At 33.9% G+C, this 25,774-nt stretch overlaps 1 protein-coding gene across 10 annotated transcripts in view; it reads left to right on the top strand.

The window, feature by feature from the left end:
• The window catches only part of LOC145247326 (uncharacterized), a 489,868-nt gene that overhangs the window by 390,879 nt on the left and 73,215 nt on the right, over positions 1–25,774 (top strand). For 8 of the 10 annotated variants that reach the window (XM_080108978.1, XM_080108981.1, XM_080108973.1 and 5 more), the window contains 3 exons: positions 6,535–7,111; positions 12,816–13,016; positions 16,984–18,447. In XM_080108978.1, coding sequence (XP_079965104.1) covers positions 6,535–7,111; positions 12,816–13,016; positions 16,984–18,447 — 2,242 coding nt within the window. The remainder of the gene's footprint in view (positions 1–6,534; positions 7,112–12,815; positions 13,017–16,983; positions 18,448–25,774) is intronic. The other 2 variants (XM_080108979.1, XM_080108980.1) reach the window with 2 other exon arrangements.

Below are 25,774 nucleotides of genomic sequence, written 5' to 3'. Positions count from 1 at the left end.
TATAATTATTTGAAAATGTCTTGTATTTATGGGATTCGGGATTCAAAAATTGAAGTGACCATTTTTTTTGTACAAGTGAAAATTTTCTATTTTAATAAAATTAACATTTTTATTATCACAAAGAAAATATATATTGAACGTGGTAAATAGAAGTTTCCTTAATTCATATTAATACTGCTATTGGAAAAAAATGTGCATGGATTTATGTTTATTAATAAAACATTAATGCAGATAAGACAAAGTTTATGACTTTCAAGTTGGAAGGAGAGATCAGGGCTCTGGTTGGAACAACACTGAAAGAAGTTGCTGAGTTTATGTATCTGGGTAGCTACATAGTTTCCACAGAGAGAGATATCGAAATTCGCATCTCAAAAGCATAGGCCACATTGGATGGGCTACGTTCAGTATGCACTTCAAGGCTAACTGACAAACTGAAAAGGCAGTTCTTCAGTAGAGTCTGTCCTTGTTTGACACTCACCAAAAGATTGGAAAGAAAACTAGATGGCACAGTATTAAATATCTTGGCAAAATCATCCCACGAAGCAGCAACTTCATGGCAACCTACCTGCCATATCTAATACCATCAGGGAGAGACGCCTACAATTTGCCAGTCACTGTCTGAGAAGTAAGCATGAATTAGTGAGTGATGTATTGCTACAGACTTCACGACACGGATGCGCAAGCAAAGGACGACCTAAATCCACATACATCCAGCAAATAGCACACAAGGCCAACTGTGAACCTGAAGATCTGAGGCAGCTGATGGAAGACAGGAATCTTAGAGAGGAAGAGTCACATTGGTCCGGGCTAGGAGCCCGTCCTGATGGTGATGATGAATAAAACTATGAGCGACCCCTGTTTTTTACACACTGTATGTGGGTTTAAAGAATATGTATGGATTCTTTATATAGGGATTTATCAGAATATATGAAGCTTAACATTCGAAGGTGGAGCATAAAATAAAAAGAAATGTAAAACAAAAAAAAAATAAATATAGGTATATATGAATTTATTTGTCAATTTAATAAGGAAAAACATTCATATAGAAAGTTGAGTTAGAAACGATCTTTATACCTAGGCATTTCGAAGCCTAATGCTTCTCATCAGAAGAGAAGAAGGGAACTAGGTTACAGATATAGGAGAATGTGAAATCTAGCGTAGAGTACATTAGGATGAAAATGTAAAATGAAATAAAGGGAGGATAAATGAAATATAAAACAAAGGATAGAGGAAAGAACAAAGCAAAAAGTAGGGAGATAGTATGGCAGTTATATAATTGCGGGTGGGTGAGGCTAAAAGGGAGAGATTGGGAGATGATACAACAGGTAAGCATATAAGCAATGAAAAAACATTTCAACGCATAAATATCCCAATATTATTACCCATACACAGCTGACCCAAATTTTCAGAGATCTACTTAATGGATAGTATCCCCATTGTATCTTGGACTACTGCCTAAAGCTTATGACTTCCTCCAATATTTGTGAATGAATTGGAACGGAGGCATTGAGGACATTGCGAAGGCTGCTGCAAAGAAGGTGGGCTCCCTCTATCATCCTAGAAAATTACTCGCACCTGAGAGTACCCTGTATCTCTACAAGGCCACCGTTCGCCCATGCATAGAGTATTGTTGCCACATTTGGGTTGGTGCATCTACCACTAGTCTCTCCCTCTTAGGGTCCAAAAAAAAGGGGTCTTCAATCTAATAGGTCCCACTTTGTCAACTAGGCTCCAGCCCCTGTCCCATCACTGCACTGTTGCATCCATGTGCCTTTTTTACAAGTATTTTAATGGAATGTGCTCTGATGAAATCGTTGCACTTGTGGCCCCTCAATGTGCATATCCTGGACAAACCCGCTTAGCAACAAAATCACACCCCTTCACTATTGAGGTCGCTAAATGTTAGAAAGCCTTCTACTCTAATAGCTTCTTCCCTAGAACGGCTAGACTTTTATTTTTGTATTTTTATATGTATTGAACACTTTTTTGGTATGACGTATATATGATAGTTACAGCTCTCTAATTCATTTTCTTTTTTCAGTGGGGTGTCTAAAAGTTTACTGCTTGTATCCATCCTTAGGCGAGTATTCTACTAGTATGTCTACAAAGCAATAAAGAGAATTAGTTTTAAATAAATAAATGAATTTAAAAATAATAAACGAGGCTCCTTCAGTCTTTCACAGACTATGGATACCCACGTAGGGGTGCCTGCGCGTGAATTTTTTGTGGCAGGAGGTGCGCAATCTCTAACCACACCTCTCCTAAGTTGATATTGTTAAATACTAGTGGCAAGTGAAGTGTATGTGCAGGATAACTGGAAACAATGCCGAGATAAGCGGAGAGCACATACAGCGCCTAGAATTTCCAAATGGTCACCCATCTGGTACTAACCAGGCACAGTGTTGCTTACCTTCGGTGATCTGATGATAAACGGTGTGTCAACGCGATTATGCCGTTTAAAATAATAAAAAGTAAATAAATGTAAGACGCGTTCGTGTTCGGTGGAAGAACGGCGTGAGCGTCACTTAATACTTTTTTCACAAAAGAGGTTCAATGTTTGGAGCATAATGATAATTCTTTGAGCCTTTAAATGGGGTGTAATGGAAGAAATTTATTAACTATTTAAATACAAAGACAATATCATTCTAACATGAATTACGAATTACATCAGAAATAGTTACAAACCAAATAGAGGTCAGTACAGTGAATGATATAGAATGGAAAAACACTTTATGTTGAAAATATTGATATATCTATGCTAAATTAAATTGCATAAATATACAAAAATATTTGCTGTTATTAGTCGTTGATTTGCAAGTTTGGAAAAATTAAAACAAATACAACATAAGGTAGAGAATTTAAAGAAAATCTATGGTCTTAAGTATCCATATTTCAGCGTACGTATATCAAATATTCAAACACTTATTTTCACATAAATACTTTGAATTTAGCAAATTCAAATGCGACACAAATCAAAATTTCGAATATATATATATATATATATATATATATATATATATATATATATATATATATTAATGAAATCAAAGGAATGTAGTATTTACCTAATATATGCAATGATAAACTTCAAACTAATATAAATAACAGTATTTATATATAGAAAATTTTTCTCTTATATAAAAATGAACGTGTCTGTGTGTCTGTGTACATTTCCCTACGCAATAACTTTGTCAATTTTCAGTCTACAGACTCGAAATTTGATATACAGGGTACTGAGATTTGGGAAAATCTGTGTGATCGGTTTTCGGCCAGAAATTTGGCTGTTAAGGGGTCAAAGTTCAACGATTTGACCTTTGAGAACTCTACCAAACTCCTCCGACGATTTTGGGTCTAAACACTTGCAATTTTAGATATAGGTTCCTTGGACATGGATCTAACTTACTAACTTGATTTGAGCCCCGAACAATAAATGTTAAGGGGTCATAATAAGGGTCAAAGTTTAAAAATTTACCCTTTTTTTTTTTTTTTTTTTTTGCTCAACATACACCTCCAAACAGCCGGGCAACGCCTGGCTGAAATGCTAGTATATATATATAAAGAGAGAAATTTTCTATATATAAATACTGTTATTTATATTAGTTTGAAGTTTACCATTGCGTATATCAGGTAAACATATATATATATATATATATATATATATATATATATATATATAAACTTTAGTTCCTTCAGCTATAATCGAAACCAATACTTATGAAGAATTCTTGGTAAAATTTATTACAAGAAATGAAAGGTCATAACACGAAACGATAGTAACTCGGAAGAAAAAAGATGTAAGCGTGACACACAAAATAACATGCACGCGATCGTATTAATATATAGATTTGATTTTTAACTGAAATAATAATTATATCACAATTCATATTTTTCTATTTTTACGATTTTCAGTGCAGTTTTTTTTTTTTTTTTTTTTTTTTTTTTTTTTTTGGCAAGTATCTAAGATTTTTATATCAGTTTAAATATTAATTTAAAAAGTGAAACACAATAAACTTAGTTATTTTCATCTTATAATTAAAAGTAAACTAAACTTTAATATTTTTTTATTTTTCATTTTAAAAATTTCTCTTTTTCACTTTCTTTCCCGTCATTTTTGTCTCTTGTTATGCCTCCTTTTTTTATACCCTTTTATTTTCTGTTTTATTCCTTTTCCTTTTATTCTCTTGTTTTATTTTTGTATTTTTCTTTTTATCCATATTTCAGCATACGTATATCCAATATTCACTTATTTCCACCTAAATTCAAATGCGACACAAATCAGAATTTCAACTTACGTCATTCTTCCACCGAACGCGTCATATTATCTCATCAATATATTTGATCATCTACATATGAATGTATGGTGATTGTCTAAGTGTTCGACTTTAATGAACAACAATGATGTTAGTGCTTGTTGATTTGCGAGTCTGGAAAAATCAAAACAAATAGAATAGGTAGAGAATTTAAAGAAAACCTATGGTCTTAAATATCCACATTTCAATAGATGTATATGAAATATTCAAATACTTATTTTCACATAAATACTTTGAATTCAGCAATGATTTTTTTTTATTAGATTATTTTTTATATTTTACGTGTTTTGTGACAAAAAATCTCAGAATTTAAACTTTTGACGCTTACATTGTTCTCCCATTGAATGCGGCCCTGTCGGTGGGGCATTAGAATACACCGACTGCCCCCCTGCAGAGGGTAAAAGTCTCTCAATGGGGGTCCTGTGAGGCCCCAGCTTGTGGGCTTTGGGGAGTGTGGAGCCACCCTTTAATTACCATTGCTCCCAGGTCCACTCTGACCCGGAGTGGTAGTACCTGTTAGGGCCCCAACTATGGGTTAAATTGAAACTGACTTGAAAACAACAAATATATTCTATTTAAAATTTTTTCTTCAAAATCTTTGGATTCGGCATTAAATAACCCAAAAAGGGTTGATATGCCGTAAAACAAAAACGACCAACCCATTGAATGCGTCATATATTTATATGTGCGTGAGTTTGTTTTCATATGTAATTTAACTATTCAAATCAATAAAAACTGGGCAACTTGTTAATAAATGAACCATCATATAATTATATACCAACATTGAAACCAAAACCATTGCATGCAAGTTGTTACGTATAAAAGACCCAATATTTTTGAAAAATGAGTAAATGTATCGGTGTCTATCCTTTGTAACGTGGCACTTTATAAAGTATTTATAGCTCTAGTATTGCACTATTGAGCTATCTAAATGTAAAACATCGTGTTGCTTATTATTATTATTATTATTATTATCCTAAGTAGTTAAATTACGTATAAATATATATATTCAGTGCATTTCTATTTATTTACTTTATATTTTATTCTGTTTATTCATTTATTAGTTATTTATATTTTATTTACTTTGGTCACTTATTTAAGTTTTCGTTCATTTTGATAAGTGCGTCTTAACTGAACGCATGTTAGACGCAACCATTAAACTTTAAGTATGAGATGTGAAACATAAGCTATCAAATTATTAAACGTCTAGTTTTTATTGATTTTGAACAGTTCACTTCCTTGCAATTAAGATAATATGGTCTCAAACTAATGTGAGAGCTGTCACACATAAAAAAAAGCTGCCAAGAGGTTGGCCCTGAAACGATGTGTATTCGTTCCTGATGACCCAACACTATCTGAAAACCAAAGTATGATATTCCACTATTAAAAACAGCCTACAAACTAATTTAGGAATGAAATTATAAAAAAGGTGACAAAACAATCCATATTTCTATCCTGGTTACCCAACACTAACTATAAGCTAAAAAGAAAAACTTCACTTTTGAAAACGGCTGAAAATCATAATTATATTCAAACTTACAATCTCTTAAATAAAACCCACGGAACTGAATCATCGAGCATTTTATTTCTTCCTGTCCATTTTATATTCACACACACACACACACATATTGACCTTGTTTGAATACCACTGCATATAGCAAAATAGTTATATAACAATTTGCTATATTCCAAATCCCAAGTTTTTTCATTTGACCAATAATTTTTTTTCCGAAATAAACATCAGTACACTTTACAGATCTGTTTCAGTCATAGGGAACAACTAATATTTATGTCAATATTGGATTTTTCTTCTGTGGACTCTTCAGGAAAACAAGCATGTTCTCATAATGAAAATGCATGAGGATGTAATATGTAAAATTCCGAAAGAACTAAAACAACTCACACTAGATCATTTTCAGCAGGCTGGCATCTTTTCCTATGAAGATAGATATATTAAGAGAAGCTATGGACCACAATACTCAGCTTCATAAATGTTTTCCAATAATGGTTTATAATTATGTAAAACGTGCACCAATCTATTCAAACTATTTCTTTCTCATAATATTTTTCAGTACTAGGACTTATACTTGAACTTTTGGGGCATACAATCAAGGAGTTGGTCCCGGGCATCTCCAAATCTCTACACATCACTATCAGTGTTTTTCTTTTTTTTTTTTTTTTTTTCCCAAATAAATCTCATTAACAAAACATTCTCTATTTTCAGTCCAGCGATATTTTAAATAACCGTAATTCTGGCAAAAGCAGACCTGCATCCATGTTTTCACCAAGTACCGATGCATCTGGAGGCTATTCAAAGAATCCTGCCAAGTCTTCCAAAAAGAAACCCGCTCCTCCACCACCCTCTGGCCGATCCCCAAGCGTGGGTCCGCCCGGACAGCATCAATTGCCTAATTATCCCGCAGGTGAGGCTGTCAATTCCAACACTGACCAAGACTACAATTCGTTACCAATTCACGCACGAACCAGCGCTAGCTATCATGAACGAAAAGCTGGAGGTGACTCTATGCACCGGTCTCCTAAACTAGGAACAGATTCTAATGCTTATATCAAAGATGGTGATGGCAGGAATACTGTCCCTATGTCATCCAGATCTCAGCATCAATATGTGTCCGCTGTTCTTCAGAGTGCACCCATTGATGATGACGATTTTCCAGGGAGTAACCATGACAAAAATGCACCCCCTGCTAGTCCTCGAGGTTTAAGTGTGCAGCTTAAAACTGCAAATGATATGTATGCTAGTCCGTGCAAAAAGCGAAAACCAGCACCGCTACCACCACCAGGTAAGATATTGATACATGTTTTTTTTTTTTTTGCTTTTTATAATAGACTTTCTAGAGATCCTCTTTTCAGAAGATGTTCTATTCAGGAAATCTTCTTTTCATGAGATGTCCTTTTCAGGACCTTCCTGTTTAAGGGATAACCTTTTCAGGACCTTCCAGTTTAAGGGATAACCTTTTCAGGACCTTCCAGTTTAAGGGATAACCTTTTCAGGACCTTCCTGTTTGAGGGATAACCTTTTCAGGACCTTCCTGTTTGAGGGATAACCTTTTCAGGACCTTCCTGTTTAAGGGATAACCTTTTCAGGACCTTCCTGTTCAAGGGATAACCTTTTCAGGACCTTCCTGTTCAAGGGATAACCTTTTCAGGACCTTCCTGTTCAAGGGATAACCTTTTCAGGACCTTCCTGTTCAAGGGATAACCTTTTCAGGACCTTCCTGTTCAAGGGATAACCTTTTCAGGACCTTCCTGTTCAAGGGATAACCTTTTCAGGACCTTCCTGTTCAAGGGATAACCTTTTCAGGACATCTCTCTTTTTTAACAGATCCCCTTTCAGAGACTCTTTCTATCTTTCTGTGTCTTGGCCTCTTTCTAACATTTTAAAGTATCAATAATTAATCGGACATAGATTTGAAAATTTCTTATTTTATGGCAACAAAAGTATCGCATTAATTTATTGCGATATACAAAAAAAAATTGCTTCTTTCTGATCACAATTTCCATGCACATCACTTTGCATTCATGCCTTGTTTCCAAATTACTTTACTTCATGCTTAAAACTTACAATAATATTAAGTGCTTCTTGCAGTAACAATCCCCAGTAGTAAATATGTTTCTAATTTTCTGCAATGTCAATTTCTTATTGCTTAGAAAAGAAATATTTCAAGTTGTTTTTTTCTCTAATTAAGATTTCCACATTTTTTTTACCTTGCAAAATAGAAAGTCTCTTGCTACCAATTTTCTTAGAATTACTCAGAAACTTGCAAGGGCGATAACTGCATTTGATTACAACTCTTCATAAAGTTACCATTCAGACTTTCTGACAGCAATTGTTAATAACAACAGTTATTACGATTTTAATTTATTGAAAATCCTCTTGTCAGGCGATGTCCTTTACAGGAGATATCTTGCCAGGCGATGTCCTTCTCAGCATATCCTTTTGTGAGGCGATGTCCCCCTCAGGGAATCCTATTACAAGAGCATCACCTGTAGTTATTGTGGATTGTTATCCAAGAAGCATTTAATAAATAAAAAGTACAAACAAATAACAACCTCAGAATTTAATGCTTCTACCAAACAACTTTAAACGTAAGAGTACTGTGATTGCAGGACAGATATATATATATATATATATATATATATATAGGAGACATTAAGTTGGGGGTTCTGCAGCAAAATATTTGTTCACATTACATTTAAATTTCTGCATGTTGATACAGTCGAGGAAACAGAGCAGGGAAGTAATTCTAAGGAAAGAGTCAAGAAAGTGTTCTGGAATTTGGGGAAATTCTACAAGGAAAGCAGTGGTATTTTCCTGCTAGTCAAATTAGTCGAGGATTTACATTGCAGGTTGATGGGGGGGGGGTGATGTACAAGTGCAGCAAGTTTATCGAAGCCCATTCCATTGTGAAACAAGGACAGGGATGCCACATTGCGGCAAAGGAAGAGTCAGAGCTTGGCAGATGGTGTAGAACTCTTTTTTGCACTCTGTTAAGGAAGAATAGAGTAGTGTTTTGTGGCTTTATAGGGATATAGGGTGCTGGTAAGTGAGAAGTTTACTAGCCTAGTAAAGGGAGCCCGCTTTCCTTGTTGTGGAATTGGCAGTATATTCTATGTATTTGTTCTAATTCATTAACTAAAACTCAACACAATTCGCCATTATAATCAATGCTGCCTCTCTATTTCAATATATATATATATATATATATAACAAATGACAAGTTCATATTCCAAATTTCATGGTGTTGACCATCTTACAATTTATTCCTTTAATTACATTGACATTTATGATTCTTGACAATAACTGTATCATAGCACAAAATCATTCATTTAATTATTATATCAATGAATGAATCTATTCTGCCCTTAACTCATCAGAAGAAATAATTATCAATCCATCCAAAGAAAATGAAATGCATTTGGACATGATTACAAAATCCGAAAATTGAAACAGTTATGATCTTTTATTTTATCTTCATATTATGCCATTTGTTTCCCATATAGTTTCGGTCAAAAATTGTGCATGTCAACGTAATTAAAAGAATAAATTGTAAGATAGTCAACATCAGGTATTTGGAATATAGACTTTAGTCATGTGCTTGTTATATGCTCTGTAATTACATTGAGCTTCATGAATTAAGGAATAGTATAAAAAAAGATGAAATATAAATGAAAAAATCATATTTCCACAGAAATATTTAGGCAGCATTTTTTCATTCAAGTAAACGTTATTGAATAATTCGTTTTTTTTTTTTTTTGTGTTTTTTTTGTTTTTTTCGATTTTCAATATAATCTTATTTTGTATTGAAATCGAAGATATTAATAAAGTTCCATATGAATCAGCTTTTGATTTGACTGCAAATCATGTTCAGGTGGAATTGGTGAGTCGAATCGAAAGCACCCGTGATTCTAATGAAACTTTTAATCATATCTTCGATTTCAATATAAATAAGATTATACGAAAAATAGAAAAATAAAAAGAATAATAAAACAAAGTACCTTCATTGTGTTCAATAATGTTTGCTCGGAGATATATATATATATATATATATATATATATATATATATATATATATATATATATATAGAAAGCGCTTAAGAAAATGGTTGAACAACAACTATTTCCCGCCATTGTATACAACACGCCAGCTGATATAGAAAAAGACTGCTCGCTGAATGGAAAAAACATATCCAGAAAAATGAATAATGACTTGTTGCCAAATATATATATATATATCAGAGTTTAGTGATAAGAACAAACTCTGATGTAAAAGCCTGTGCTCTGTCTTGTGGCAGCCATTGCATCGACAAAGATTAGCAGTGATACCAAAAAGTGTGGGTGGTTCTAGGAAAAGCCTTCATTACTATAAACAAATTCGATGGAGAATCAATAAATATATATATATATATATATATATTATTATTATTTAAGAAAACGTTGTTTAAAATAACAATTCCTCTGCTTAATTATGCGTTTTTTTTAATATTTTTCTCAATTTTTTAATCATCTTATTTTGTGTTAAAATATTAAAAAAAAAAAATGTAGGATGTATATTACCAGCATTTTCGATTCCTTCTTGAATCATCATCAGGTAACAAATGAACAAAAAATTTGTATCAACGGGCAACTGAAAAGTTGATCAGATGCCAAGAGAACGTTTTTGCTGCAAATTTATCCTGTGCCGTTAATTCTGACATCATGCAATTTAAATTGTTAACGTCTTTCCTGGAACAGTGTGAAAATCTTCTCTTGGCATCTAACTGGCTTCACATGCCCGTTTTTTGGGTAGAGGAGGGAGAAGACTTTGTTTCATCAAAGAATACCAACACCCCTACCCACTTACGCACATGCCCCTTCCCAGGTTGAGAAATTGGTATGGGGAGGAGGGGCGTGCTCGCTAAGTTGCAAAATTCATCACAATTTTAGCCCCCCCCCCTGCCCACTTCCCTGATTTATTACTTGACAAATAAAGAATAAGAAAGTTTTGTCAATTTAGTGATTTGGTAGAATAATGAATTTTGAAACAAACGCATTTCAGGTTAAACCGCTATTACGTACTTACTTGTTATGCCGAAATTAGTATAAATTCATAACCTTACAAAAAGTGTCTGAGTAAAAAAACTAATGGCAAGTAAAAATGAAATTTATCGATTCAAAGTTTTATCGTATGTTTTAACGCGAAAGAGTTCTCAAAATCAAGGGAGCTAACTATAAACGATCATTTAGCCAAAACTGTGTGACAAAATTAAAAGGTGTCATTTTAAAATACAACATTTCTGTACTCATTTTTTGCGGACTGCTGTTGTTTCACCACGTTTCGGCCAACTCATCCTCTGGCCTTCTTCAGATGATTGACCATGGCAGGATAGGAATGCTGAGTCTTGTAACTGTATCCCCAGTAATTATTGCCTTCCATAGTTGTTGATACAGCACAATCACGGAAGTTAAGCAACATTGAGCCTGGCCAGTACCAGATGGGTGACCATTTGGGAAGGCAAGGTGCTGTATGTAGCACGAGGTAAAATACCAGGTTGAGAAATTGGTGTGGTCTATCCTTCTCTCGAGAATAGGTGGGACTCTCTTAAGCCGTGGTAGGCACTCCGTCTAGTGATGGCATCACGGTAAAAATACCTTTGATAGCCCTGGTGAAGCATCAAGTATTCAGCTACTGACAATATTTGAATTACACTACAAACTCATGTAGTGAGTTCAATCTTGGCTACGGCAGTGCTGGATGGATTGATAGTTCTTGTCGTCTTACCATGTTTTTGGCCGACTAATCCTCTGATCTGTTTTGGGTAGGATTGAAATCGCTCTCTTAAGACAATGCTCACCTGGACCTGTAGCGACTCAATGCTACGGGCCTTGAAGGGCTGGTCTTCTGTTGTCTGTCCATACCGAAAGGTATTATATACTATTTTTATTTTTTGAAATCCTTGGAGATGAGGCTTCGTAATTTGTGTATGCATTTTTTGCGGATTGTTATCCTCATCTTAATAGTTGTTTTATCACGTTTCGGCCAACTATTCCTCTGACCTTCATGTGGTTAACTGTGATGGCTTAGGAATGTTGAGTCTTGTAACTGCGTCCAGTAATTGCTGTCTTCTGTAGTAGTAGTAGTTGTTGTTGTTGTCTCACCATGTGGCACAGTGGATAGAGGCATTGAATCTCTACAATTCCAGGTGAGCATTATCCGAAGATAGCGGTTTCAATCCTACCCAAAGCAGACCAGAGGATTAGTCAGCCAAAAAAGTGGTGAGACGACAACAACTATGGAAGGCAGTAATTACTGGATACAGTTATAAAACTCAGCATTCCTATTCTGTTGCAGTTAACCACCTGAAGAAGGCCAGAGGATAAGTCAGCTGAAATATGATGAAACAGCAACAACTATGAAGATGAGGATAACGGTCAACAAAAAAAATGAATACACAAATTATGAAGTCTCATCTCAAAGGATAAAAAAAAAATAAAACCAAAATTTCTGACCGTTATTGTGGACGAATTTTTGTAAAAAATTACATCTTCCATATCTAATGACGCATTTTAATTTTTGAAAGTAAGGGAGATAAGTCAATTTTGTCAAAATGATCGTTTGTAGTTAACTCTCTTGATTTTTGAGAACTCTTCCACAGTAAAACATACGATAACACTCAATAAATCAACAAATTTAATTTTTATTTGTAATTATTTTTCTACTAGATCATTTTTTATAATGTTTAGAATGTATACTAATTTCGACATGACACGTGAGTATGTAATGTTTTTACCTGAAATGCGTTTGTTTCAAAATTCGCTATTTTGCACAAGCGCATTAATTTTATCAACATTTTTATGAGTTGTATGTTTTTCTTTTTAAGTGCCTCTGTGTCATGAAACTATTTTGTAATACGATTAGAATTCTGCACTAAATCCTGCTTATAATAATTTTCCGATTCAAATGTTGCTAAATTAATTGACTAATATTTTATTTTGCACTGACCCAGGTGGACCTCAAGTTCGTCCCAAATTTGATATCCTTTCTTCCGCTTCCACACCTGGAAGGTTCTGCCCTGATTTCCCCCAAACCTCCAACAAACTCATTTCAAATGCACCTGACACACCAAACGCATCTAATTCTGCAAGAGTAGAGAATCTACAAGCCCAAAATCATGATTCCAGAACCCCCCTCATAACCGTAAAGACAGGTAAATGCGTTTTGTATTTTTGGTTTTCATTTTTCCTTTTTTTTTTTTTTGTCCGTTTTACCATTTCTTAGAGGATTTGAAATAGCCGGGAACAACTACGATAGGTAGATTTTTTTTCCAAATTAAGCCAAATGTACACAAGCACTGTAGAATTATATAATCATTCACATATAGACTGTCTTGTTGTATCACAACTATTCATGTATATATAACTGATGAATCTCGCAGGTAAGAAATTCATTTTTATGACCTGAATAGGTTAAAGTAATTAATAGGAAACTAGATCTAATATTTGTAACATGTTTTTCCCCTAAGATTAAGGGAGGTGGTGTTTGATCAACACTGCTAGAGAGCCATGATGTAGTATACTGTTTTGTTTTTAAATCCCCGAAACAGTGTTTCATGGTAAACAATTGATGATCCCTTAAAAATAAATTATTAATGGTACTATTGTGAATTCGAGAGAGCAAGTTTATGCAGTGATTGCATGACTTACCTACTAAATGGTTTTCTAACGAATGAAAAAAAACGTTTTTTTTGTATAGTTTTAAAGGTTAAAAACTCCGAAGATATATATATATATATATAGACTTGGCCAAAATTATGAAACATCAATGAAAAATCTAAATCATGATTCAAACTTATATAAGGTGTAGTCTGATAGATTTGATTCCATTCGAATTTTTATAGGGACATGTGAAAACAATTGTGTATGCAAGCAAACTTGGTTCATTTTGAAAGTTAAAATAACTATGATTTCAAGGCATTACTATAAATCGGTTGCCATTTTTTTCTTAGAGTGCTTGAAATAACCAGAAATAAATAAGACTTCCATATGTTCCTTTTCTTCCAAATTTAGCCAAATTTTGAATGAAATGGATTGTTTCTTAAACTGAAGAAAAAAAACAACAATTTTAACAGATTTTGTATTTGTAAATAAGTTATCTCTAAAGTTGCTTTTCATTCAAACGTTTATCATACTTACATCCTAGATTAGAAGCATAAACCCTAACCAAGTTCCATCATCATAGTGTTGACTCAGTGGCCACTTAAGACTCGTTAGCCTTTATCCTCGTGTTTTCTTTGGGCCTTGATAAGCAGTACACCATTTTTTAGTAAAAAAAAAAAGAAAAAATGTGATCTCATATTGAGAAATACATCTTCAGTATGATTTGAGATGAGTCACCAATGACGTGCTAACCACTTGCTTGTCTCGGATTTTTGAAGATCATCTGCGTTCAACTGTTAAACCCTCCTAACTTTATTTGACCCAAGGTTAGAAAGTGGGGATTAAAATGCCACTGTATAAGGAGTGCATTATGGCCTACAAAAAATGCCTGAGCAGACTTATCGGCTGTACAAAGTAAAATGTAATGAAGATTAAAGTAAAATCTTTCATTGATGAATCATTTTGATGAAATCTTTTGATCTATTCGACATCAGTTAAATATTTCCAAGATTTCAGTTTCTTTGGAATTTGGGGGGGGGGGCATAATATGGGCACAACTTCTCAATTGAAAATGCAAATATTCCGGATTTGTATTCAATTTGATTCTTACTCATTAGACATCAATTAAGCAAGATATTCTGACATTTGTCTTAAGATTCCTTAAGCTTAAGTCTCAAATTTTAAACATTCTAGAATCAAAATCATGTAAATCGTTTTGATCAAAATTGGAATAGAATTCAGTAAGATTATGTCTTGATTTTAACCTTTGCAAGAACACGGAATAATAGAGCAAAACATCTGCTCAAGCAATTAGTTTTATCTCTCTTGTAATGGAGATATTTCTAGTCTATGTATGTATGAAAGTGTGTCTGTATATAATATAATGACAAACAGCACTTTCAAGCCAGGGATCGAACCTTCAACCATCTAATTGATATGCAACAGCTCTTATTACTAGGTTATGGAAAAAGAGCTCATTAAATAATATCTACAATGTCTTTTTATATAATTATATTGTACAGTGCTCGGTTTGTTTATTTATAAAAAAATTACATTATGCTGAAGAACGGCAGGCAATATCATTTAACGATGGTGCTTGACCCAAGAAAAGGGGGGGGTATACAGGATGGCCCACTTAAAAGTAGCCCACAAAATGTAGTAGAGAGGAGGAACATTCTTTTATTGTTTAAATTACTTGTGTTATAAAAGATGCTGAAAGTGCTCCTTGTTGACATCTATGCATTTCTGGGCACGTTTAACGATGTTTGCAGATACTGCCTGTAGATCTTCTCTGATGATTCTCCTGATATAGTGTTGGTAATGTTCTTTAGTTGGTTTAGATAGTGAGGATTATTTGCATAAACTTTTTCTTTAAAGATAAAAATCACATGATGACAAGTCTGGGAAACGTGGTGTCCATAATCCTTTGGTTATTGTTCTCTCTTCCGTAAACATGTCATGAACTCGTGTCCATTATCTGCAAGACGTGTGGCATGTAGTGCCATCTTGTTGGAAAAAGAATTGCATTTTGTCTTGTGGTGTCAGTTGGCCATTAAGAGAAAGATTAGAGAGATCGGGCTACTTTTAAATGGACCACCCTGTATAATAATCCATAATTTTTTGCAACATCGCAGCTCTTCATTTTTGCCAGGTTTTACTCCATTAGATTTTTTTATGGCAACTTGTGAAAACAATTGTTTATGCAACCAAACCTAATTCATTAGAAAATTTGAAAGCTAAAATAACTTATGTGATTTCAAGGCATTACTGTAAATCAGTTCGTACGTAGATGTTTGCATATTACCCTTTTGTATTGCTAATGACACAGGAAAGGAATCTTTGGAAACTTTAAATAAAATTTCAGCAAAACATTTAAAAATATACTTACTTCTTTCTAATCTTTTTTACAGATTCTTTCTAGCGTAAATACAAATGAAGTTTAAAATTTTTAAAAGTACAAATAGACTTTATGAACATCTTTTTATATGCTTGTTGATATATATCATTTCATCTTGATATATTTGTATATCATGAAAATGTATGTTTGAAGAAGTAAAAACAGTTGTCCGCTAACAAAGTGTTTTTTGTTTGTCTGATTATGAATTTATGGTGACCCCCGCCCCCCCCCCATTTACTAAGATTTATATGATATTGAATTATATACATATAGTCATCCACAGACGTACTGTTCCTGTAGCACAGACTAGCACTTCTCAACCTGGGGGTAGAACTTTCAGCTTATAGTCAGCAGCTCTTACCACTAGGTAAAAGCGCTCGTAAACGGTATCGACAATGTTTTTATATAAATATTGGCTGCCACTTTACAGTGCTCAATTTGTTTATTTAAAAAGTGTACGCGGACTTTATGGACACCATATATATATATATATATATATATATATATATATATTAAATTTATTTATACAAACATTGATAGCTACATATGTGCATACATGTTTCTGTAATCACCCATTATTGGGGAGGTTACATCTTCAGGCCAAGAATTACCCTTGAAAACTTATGTATGCACATATGTAGCCATCAATGTTTGTACAAATAAATTTAATATACCTGCTCTGTTTACTCATTGAGCACCTTTTGGTAGACACATGTTGTTTCATTGGATGCACTTTTAGGTAACTAAACTCTACTGCCATAATATATATATTTTACTAAGACAATCTTACTTGGGTGTACCCAACTAGAGTGCTCTAATGAGTATTTCCCATTTCTTGCTGGAGTGAGAAACAAGCAAATACCTATCAAAATTTACACCAGAGCAGGTTCTGACAACCAATCAAATAAATTCTTACACGGGCTCATCTGAGGCTACATTTAATAATTTCCATGCCAGATGAATAAACTCGGTGGCTCAATAGTTGATACAGTTTCACTAGGCTCATGTACTAAGGACAGTGATCAGTTTGTAACATCTCAGTTTCAGTGAAATACTAATGAATACTTTAACTTGGTATGTCCTCTTCAAGTCAACCTATGTATATCTATTTCCAATTCTAGGACCTTTTATTCTTGAACATGAGCCTTTAGAAGAAGATGACAACGATATTGGAATAGAAAGGAGAGAAAAGGGAGATGAATGGAGAGTAGAAATCATGGATCAGAAAGATGGATGTGAAGAAAAATTAGGATTGCAACAAGATGTGAACACAGAGTTAATTATAGAAGAGTTAAGTACTGGTTCAAAGGTAGATGAACTGATACAAATTAAAGGTGATGAATTGAAACTGGGAAATTCAGATGAAAGAGAGGTGCTTGGTTCTGTTGGAGAAAATCATATTCAGGAGAGAAATGGTTATTTAATTGGACAAATTGATCTTCAGACTGATGATAAAATAATAGAAACTCAGGCTCAAAAAGAAAAAATTCCTATTGAAAGAGAAATTAGAACTCAAAATTATTTGAGCCTGCCTCCTTTTCAAGTTGAATCAAATGACTTGAGTGGAGAAACAACTGTAGGTCATATAGATGTCGGTATAGAAAGTCCAATGGATACATCAGCTCAAATAGAAAGAAGAATCTCTGTCGAAACTCCAGAAATGTCTGCAGTTCAAACAGAAAATGGTTACTTTGTTGTACAAAGTCCAGCTCAAAATGAGATGACCAATTTAGGATCAGCTGGGGAAGAAAAATCTGCTGATGAAAAAGTAGAAATTAAAGCTCAAGAAGTCAGTACAAAATTTACAAAAAGAAAGCAAACTCCAGAAATGAGGCAGTTGAATGAAGGGATCGCATCAAAAGTGGAAGACAATGAGTTAGTTTCAGAAACTTTTCTTCAGCCAGTAATTAGTGACTTACAGCTAGAAAGTACTAATTTAAATCTAGAAAGTTCCACAGAATCGGGAAACCCTCCTGATTTGATTGTAGAAACTTTGATTCGTGAAAAACGCCCAGACTTGGGCCTAGAAAGCTCATTTCAAGCAGAGGGTTCAAATCTTGAAAAAAGGCTAACTAGTTTGAACACAGTAGAAAACGTTTCAACTCGAGCAGAAGGCGCACTAAATGGCATAGAAATCTTGGCTCAAGCAAAAAGCGCGAATTTACAAGTCAACTCTTCGGCTCAAGAAAAGATCCCTGATTTTGTTGTAGAAAACCCGGCACAAGAGGACATAAATTTAATAATCGAAAAATCTGCTCAAGATGAACAGCCTCACTTAGAACATGATGCAGTGGAAACTGTGGAAGTGCTTCCTTTGAATAACTTAGGCAGTGATCAGGTCTGTGCAGATGACGAGTCTGCTACAGTTGAAATGAACCACAGTGAGAAAGAAGTTGACTTCAGATTACATCGGCCACCATGTTCTTTTCATGCTCCCCCACCGCCCAACTCTCCTCCACCTGCAGAACCACCGCGAGACCTCCCACGCCCAATTATTATAATAGGAACTGAAATGGTTGACAAAAGTGTCGGAATTTCTGAAGATTCAACTTCTTTAATCGCTAGTGATGCTAGTCCTCGAGGTGGTGAGTAGTTTTCTTAAATCTTTATTGCGCCGGCTTTTCACGTTATTAACAACTAGACTGCTATAACTCTTATAATCAAACTGACGCCTTTTCTTCCTCGCATAATGCTGGTGTATCGATTTCCGCTTATGCTATGCAAGACTCTGTTTGTTTTTTATTTGTTTTTATTCATTGTATAAGGTTTTTGCAGAAACTGTCCGGTGTTTTATCTATTTTATTCACCCATGGTGTTTGCTGTTTTATTTGTTTATTAAAAAGAAAAGTAACTAATTTCTACTGATTTTAGTGATGGGACGATGCCAATATTTTTTTCTGATTCTGATACAGTTGCAGGTTCTCTTATAAATTCCAGATTCCGATACAATTACCGATTCCGATTTTTCTATCTAAATAACTAAATATTTATATGACACAATCATGTTGGCACACCGGTTCTTGCCAGATTACCGGGTAAGCAACGATGAACCTGACCAGTACCAGATGGGTGACCCTTTAGAAAGGCAAGATGTTGTATGTACCAATTTCCAGGTTGGTATCTGGAGGTGCATTTAACTTGCGGGGGTGGGGGTGGATTCACCCCTGAATCCAGACAGAAAGCAACGGGGAATTATCATCTTCACTTGTCTTCCCGAGATTACCATGGCTCTACAACTGGGAGAGTGGTAGTTGCTAACGCTGTTAAAACAGCAGGGCCGCTCTGCATGCATGCAAATATTTAGCTATAGTTAAAAAAAATTTTTTTTTTTTTTTCAATTTACAGATTTAACGTAAAAATCCATGTAATATTTGCATATATTTTTGCAAAAGTAAAAATACACTTGTAGGTGTAGGGTGGGGGTGATCTATAGATTTTAGTTTACTGGTAGTTTAAAATCAATACATATTTATGATTTTATTAGAAATAACAATGGAAAATTAATTTTAAAAAAATAAATAAATAAAAACAAAAGAATCGTTTTTGTCATCAGAAAATAGCTAGAGTTTTTTTTTTTTTTTTTTTTTTTTGATACCTCAAACAATTTCGATTTCAATTCTTATCCTAACACTATGATTGCTGAAAAAGGTAATAGATATTTTTTAGATGAATTTGATTAGATATCAGATAATACAGAGTAATGAAAGTGAAATTAATTTGTTTCTTAACCAAAAAATGATTGAAAAAAAAAAAAAATCACAAAAATCCGAATCGTCAGAATCAAGTTTTTAGTATTACTAGATGAATGGGGAATGGGTAAACGTAAAGACCTGTGGTAATCGTGACACCCCACACTAATAATTCCCGAAAGGATGAAACACTAGTGTCTGTAGGTATTTAATAATTATCATGGTAAATAACTATGTTAGCCACTCGTTTCTTATCGTTGAACATTTTACAGTTGAAATAAAGTGTCTGTAGGCATTTAATAATTATTATAGTGTATATATATATATATATATATATATATATATATATATATATATATATATATATATATATATATATAAAGGCGATATCTAGTATCTAAACAATGGTATATTCTTTTATAGATTATGATGTGCTGAACATATTGGAGTTGAAATCAATTTAGTATTACATATGAAATCTGAAGACCTTTTAAATGAATAAATATGCTAGTATTCTTGGCTCATTTCCTAGATCAAGTATTTTATTGGATCTACGTTAGTTGCTAAAAACCAGGATCTGAAGTAAGTTTTATGAAAAAAAAAAAAGTAAAACTATTTTTTAAATATTTAAAGTTTTAAAATAAATTTTTATAACTCGCTGAAGAGAAAACAAATCTTTTTATATATTTATTTTTTAAATAAATTATTTTTATTACTCCTTAAAAGAAATTAATTAGTTTCCATTCTAGTAATTTTATCGATCATGGAAATAAGCCGATGTACAAATTCAAAGTGTTAACAAGTGTTTATTTTTTCTTTCTATTAATATATAATACTAAATTGATTTTAACTCCTAAACTTTCAGCATATCATAATTTTTAAAAACATATATATACATACAATATTTGAGCTGATACATATCGCGTTTTTTATTATTTTTTATTTTATTTATTTTATTTTATTTTTTTTTTTTACGACGTTTCTGAATTTTTGAGATGAGGATTGGTTAGTCGTATTATTTGGATTCATCGGACTACTGTTCTCATCTTGAGTGTCATTTTCACAACGTTTCGACCAATAGAACCTCTGACCATCTTCAGGTGTATCTTATTGAACTCCAGAATGTTTCTGTCGAACTTGGGAATTTGGACGGAATTTCGAGCAGAAACCTTTATTTACTTCATGGGGGTAGTGTGCTCTTGTTCCGTCAGCCATGACTGGGTAGAGGTCCTAAGTAATTTGCAATTGTATTTTTCGGTCGCCCTCACCAAGGATTGAACCTTCAACCTTCAGAATATTACTTTTTACAATTGATTTTTCCAAGTACTCTAACCACTGCGCCACGGACTACAAAATACAGCTGAAGAATGTCGGAGGTTTTAACGATCGAAACATGAAAATCACACTCAAGATGAGAACAGTAGTTTGAGGAATCCAAATAATAGAAAAAAAAACAAACTTATCCGTCACTTTATTTTCACGTTTATTAATTGATGTTTAAATTATTTATTTTGTTCTAAAAAAAAAAACTTTTTTTAATGAAGAAAATCACCTAAGAAAAACGTTTCAGACAAAAAGGACCGCCTGTTGTGGGTATCTTGATCACTTAGCTAATTGGTTTATAGAGTTCTGCTTTTGCTATTCAAGACTTTTTTGTTTTAATTTGTTTTTGCTTATCCATTGCATAAGTTTTTTGTGTTTATTTTATGCAAAAAAGTGTCCGGTATTTTATTTTCGTTGTGTGATTTTTTTTTTAAGAATGTTTTTTATTTTTTTTTTATTGATTCATTCATTTATAAGTAACTAGTTATACTGGGTGCTTATTTCCTTTACGAAGTTAAGCAGCGTTGTGTCTGGTCAGTACTAAAGTGAGTGACCATTTGGGAATTCCAGGTGCTGTATGTGCTCTCCGCTTATCTCGGTGTTGTTTCCAGTCGTCTAGCACTTCTGTCCACTGGACTCAAGCAGTGCCAATTAAGGAGAGGTCTGGTTGGGGCTTGCACAACCCTTGCCCCACAATTATATGCGCAGATAACCTTACAGGAGGTATCCATTGTCTCTTAAAACTGATTGAAGACATCGCATTATTTTACTGTCATATTTATGTTTAGGCAGCTGCTGCTGATTGTTGTCGCTAAGCATCATTCATTTCAACTGAATTGTTTGGATCGAACTATTATTCTCATCTCATTGAGTGTTACTTGTGCAATGGTTGGTGTAGCCTTCGACTTTCGTCAGACATGTTGCAAAAGAAAGGAGAAGAGTTACTGGCTCTGGAGATAGTTTCGTATTCTTTCCGCTTTTTACCGTGGTTTCGTATGGGTGAAAAAAAATGTGGAAAAATGCCTGACGAAAACCGAAGGCTATACCGACCGAAACGTTGCACAAACAACACTGAAGATGAGAACAATAGTCCAATCAAAACAATCATCTCAAAAATACAGAATTATAATCAGATTTTTTGTTTTAATATTTTTATAATCATTGTCGGAATTCGTAACCCCAATATCTATCTAGTTAGAATATTTTTCTATAAAACCCCCGGATACTTATGGGAGAGACCACATGAAGGTTGCCAACATCCCTAAGTGAAAGGGTCCTGGATATGACCTTAAACTATATCCGTTGGTGAGGCTCTAGCTTGCCGGCTTTAGGGAGTGTGGAGCCACCCTTTAATTGCCATTGCTCCCAGGTCCACTCTGACCCGGTGTGGTAGTACCTGTTAGGATCCCAACTATGGATTAAATAGAAACCGACTTGAAAAAAAAAAAAATTCTATTAAAAAAAATTTTTCTTCAAAATAACTGGATTCTGCATTAAATAACCTGAAAAGGGTTGATATGCCGTAAAACAAAAACCTCCAACCAACCTAAGTGAACGTGTTTCTATGAAACAAACTGGATTCGAACTTGGCACACTTAGGTTTCAGTCCATGTTGTTAACCACTGAGCCACACTCACCGCCCAGTGGCTGCTGATTCTCCAATGCCCATCACAAATGCTAGCCGGGTGAAAAACTACAATTATAACGGTGTATTTTTTTTTTCTAGTGTATTCCCAGGATAAGCACAAATTAAATATGTTTCAGTCTTAACTTTTGTAATAACAAGACAATACTTTTTTAATCTATATATTTCTACTATTATATAAAAAGAAACTTTGTGAGTTCGTTCCCTATGCACTTGAAAACGGCTAGGCCGATTTTTATGAAATTTCACACAAATGTAGTTTGTGTCTGGCAGTGTTCTTAGATAAGTTTTGTAACGGAATGTCATTGATAAGTATTGATAATCGAAATAATCCCACCGCGACATATGATGTCGTCACCGTTCAAAATAAGCTTAGTCATTCCAATGCATATAATAACTTTGCAAAAATGCTGATGAAAAAAACCGACCCCTCCTTGTAAAATACGGTCAAAGAATGAATGTTTTTGGCCAATTTTTGGATATTTGTCGCCCGAGAGACTGACCTTTCAAATGATACCAATTTTGTCAGTATTGGCCACATGTGTCAAAAATTTTTTGCAGATATATGCACAAACACCCAAACAGACAGTTGAGACTTATAAAAAGAAGATAACACCACTTTTGGATGCTATTAGAGGTGGTAGACATGTCACAATTTTCCAACAGCTGTGCTAAATGGGTGAATAATATTTCGTTCAAAATAATATATTCATATAAGGTTAAATAATATTAACAAAAAATTGTCTCTTTTTTGCCACTAAAATAATTGCCATTGTCAGTTAAATAACCCTTAAATGAATTAAATATGTATTGTCTTTATTTACTGAAAAATGTAAGCATTTAAATATTTTTAAACAACATTATCTTTCTTAACAGGAATTGTCAGCTGAATATTTTCTTTAAAATATATAAAACGAAAGTTTAAATTGCTTTATTTAATTTATTCTAAGAATTTAATTCATTTCCAAATTGGCTTGTCTTCCTTACTGAAAATAAAAAAATAATTGTTAGGTAAATACTTTAAAATCAATAAAACTAATCTCAATTTTAAAAATTACTAGGCGATGAGGAATTTTTTTAATTTTATTTGTGAGAAAGATTATCACCTTAAATTAAGTTATAATTGCAGTTTTTCACCCGGCTAGCATGTGTAACATATTTCGAACATAAAATTGCCTTAGCAAATAGATTAGCAAAATAAGGTTAGTTGCATTTTTATTTATTTTTTTTAAATTCAATTTTCACCCCAAACAAGGCACAGTGGCACTGAAGTAGACAGCTACTATCGGGGACATAAGTTACAGGGATATTATGAAGGGAGATGAGCTGCAAGATGTTTGTTCACATTACACTTGAACTTCTGCATGTCAGTACAGTTTGGAAAGCAGAATCCCGGAAGGGAGTTTCAAAGTTTAGCAGTTCTGGGGAAGAAACTATTAGAGTATAAGGCTTTCTTACATCTAGGGATCTCTGCTGTGTAGGGGTGGGATTTGGCTGCTTGTTGTAAATGTCGGGGGTGTTTACGTTGAAGGGGTACAAGTGCTTGTAATTCGTCAGAGCATTCACCATTAAAATAGTTATAGAACAGGCAGAGGGATGCAACATTTTGTCGATGGGACAGAGGCTGAAGCCTAGATGACAGTTCAGGACCTATAAGGTTGGCGATTCTTTTGAACCCTGTCCAGGAGTGAGACTAGTAGCAGATGCACCAGCCCAAATATGACAACAGTACTCCATACATGGGCGAATAATGGCCTTATAGAGGTACAGGATAATTTCAGGTGCAAGTAGCTTTCTAGCATGGTAGAGAGAGCCCACCTTCTTCACAGCAGCCTTGGCAATGTTCTCAATGTATCTCTTCCAACTCATGTTGCCTGTGAATGTTAGGCAGAGGAGTTTAAAAAGTACTTTCAGGTAATATGTTTTTGGCCATTGCTATTGGTGGTAGAGAAGGTTTCTTGTAGTTATTGAAGGAAACAAGGTTAGTCTTGGCAGCATTGAAAGTGACCATCCATTTGTGTCCTCATTCCACTACAGATTGGAGGTCTTCCTATAGTGTTTCTGTCATTTCCTTAGATATGTGTTCATTTGTTTTCCCCTCTTATTGTATCGTAAGTTTACTTTTATTATAAAGAAATATTCATTTAATTTATTTTATTGCGGACTATTATCCTTATCTCTTTAGTTGTTCTTTCACGACATTTCGGCCAACTATTCATCTGGCCTTCGTCAGGTGGTAACCGCGACGGGATAGGAACCCTGAATCTCCTAACTGCATCCTCAGCAATTACTGCCTTTCATAGTTGGGGCCCATGGCGCTGTGGATAGAGATGTTGAATCTCTATGGTTCCAGGTGAGCATTGTCTGAAGGTAGCGGTTTCAATCCTACCCAAAGCCGGCTAGAGGCTTACTTACCCAAAAACGCGGTGAGACGACAACAACTATGGAAGACAGTAATTGCTGAGGATGTGATTAGGCTATTCGGAGTTCCTATCTCGTCGTGGTTACCGCCTGACAAAGGCCAGAGGAATAGTTGTCCGAAACATTGGGAAACAACAACAATTAAAAAGATGAGGATAATAGTCCGCAATTAAATAAATTTCAGTGAAATAATATATAAAGAAATATTCTATCAACTATTTTAATTTTCTGTAATACTAGCAGGGCGCCCGGCATTGCCCAGTCGTAAAATACGCTTAAAAATTATATTTTGACTAATGCAGATTTTGTATTTGCTATTATATTGAACCCAATATATAGTAATGATTTAAAAAGTTAAAAAAATGAATAAATAAAAATGACTTGTGCGCCACGATTTATTTGTTCCTATGCTGTTAATGACTGAGCTATGAAGACATATTTGCTGCTTTGTTATGCATGCATATTCGTAATGCTGGCGTTCGATCTTCACCTTCCAAATTTCCTTTTTTTTTTTTTTTTTTTTTTTTTTTTTTTTTTTTTTTTTTTTTTAATTTTCATACTTTTGTATTGATTTTTCTGGGCTAAAACCCAAATATAAAGTCTCACATGCGTTCAACTACTTTATATATATGAAGTTTCATGTCTGTAGACGGAGAACTCTAGGAGGAGTTTGTTAGGCAAAATTTTTTAAACAAAATATATACGCATACATAAAAATATATGGAAAGAGTTTTGTGTTTACTATAAACTTTTTACGCAAACATTACACAAGTATAAATCATGTAGAATATCTGCATGAATATAATTACACGTAATAGTTAACTAAAGATGATC

This window comes from Euprymna scolopes, chromosome 25 (assembly GCF_053919585.1).
Source record: "Euprymna scolopes isolate OS-2025 chromosome 25, ASM5391958v1, whole genome shotgun sequence".
Classification (NCBI taxonomy): Eukaryota; Metazoa; Mollusca; class Cephalopoda; order Sepiida; family Sepiolidae; genus Euprymna; species Euprymna scolopes.
The sequence above is the reverse complement of the archived record's forward strand: the minus strand, read 5'-3'. Positions and strand labels throughout refer to the sequence as shown.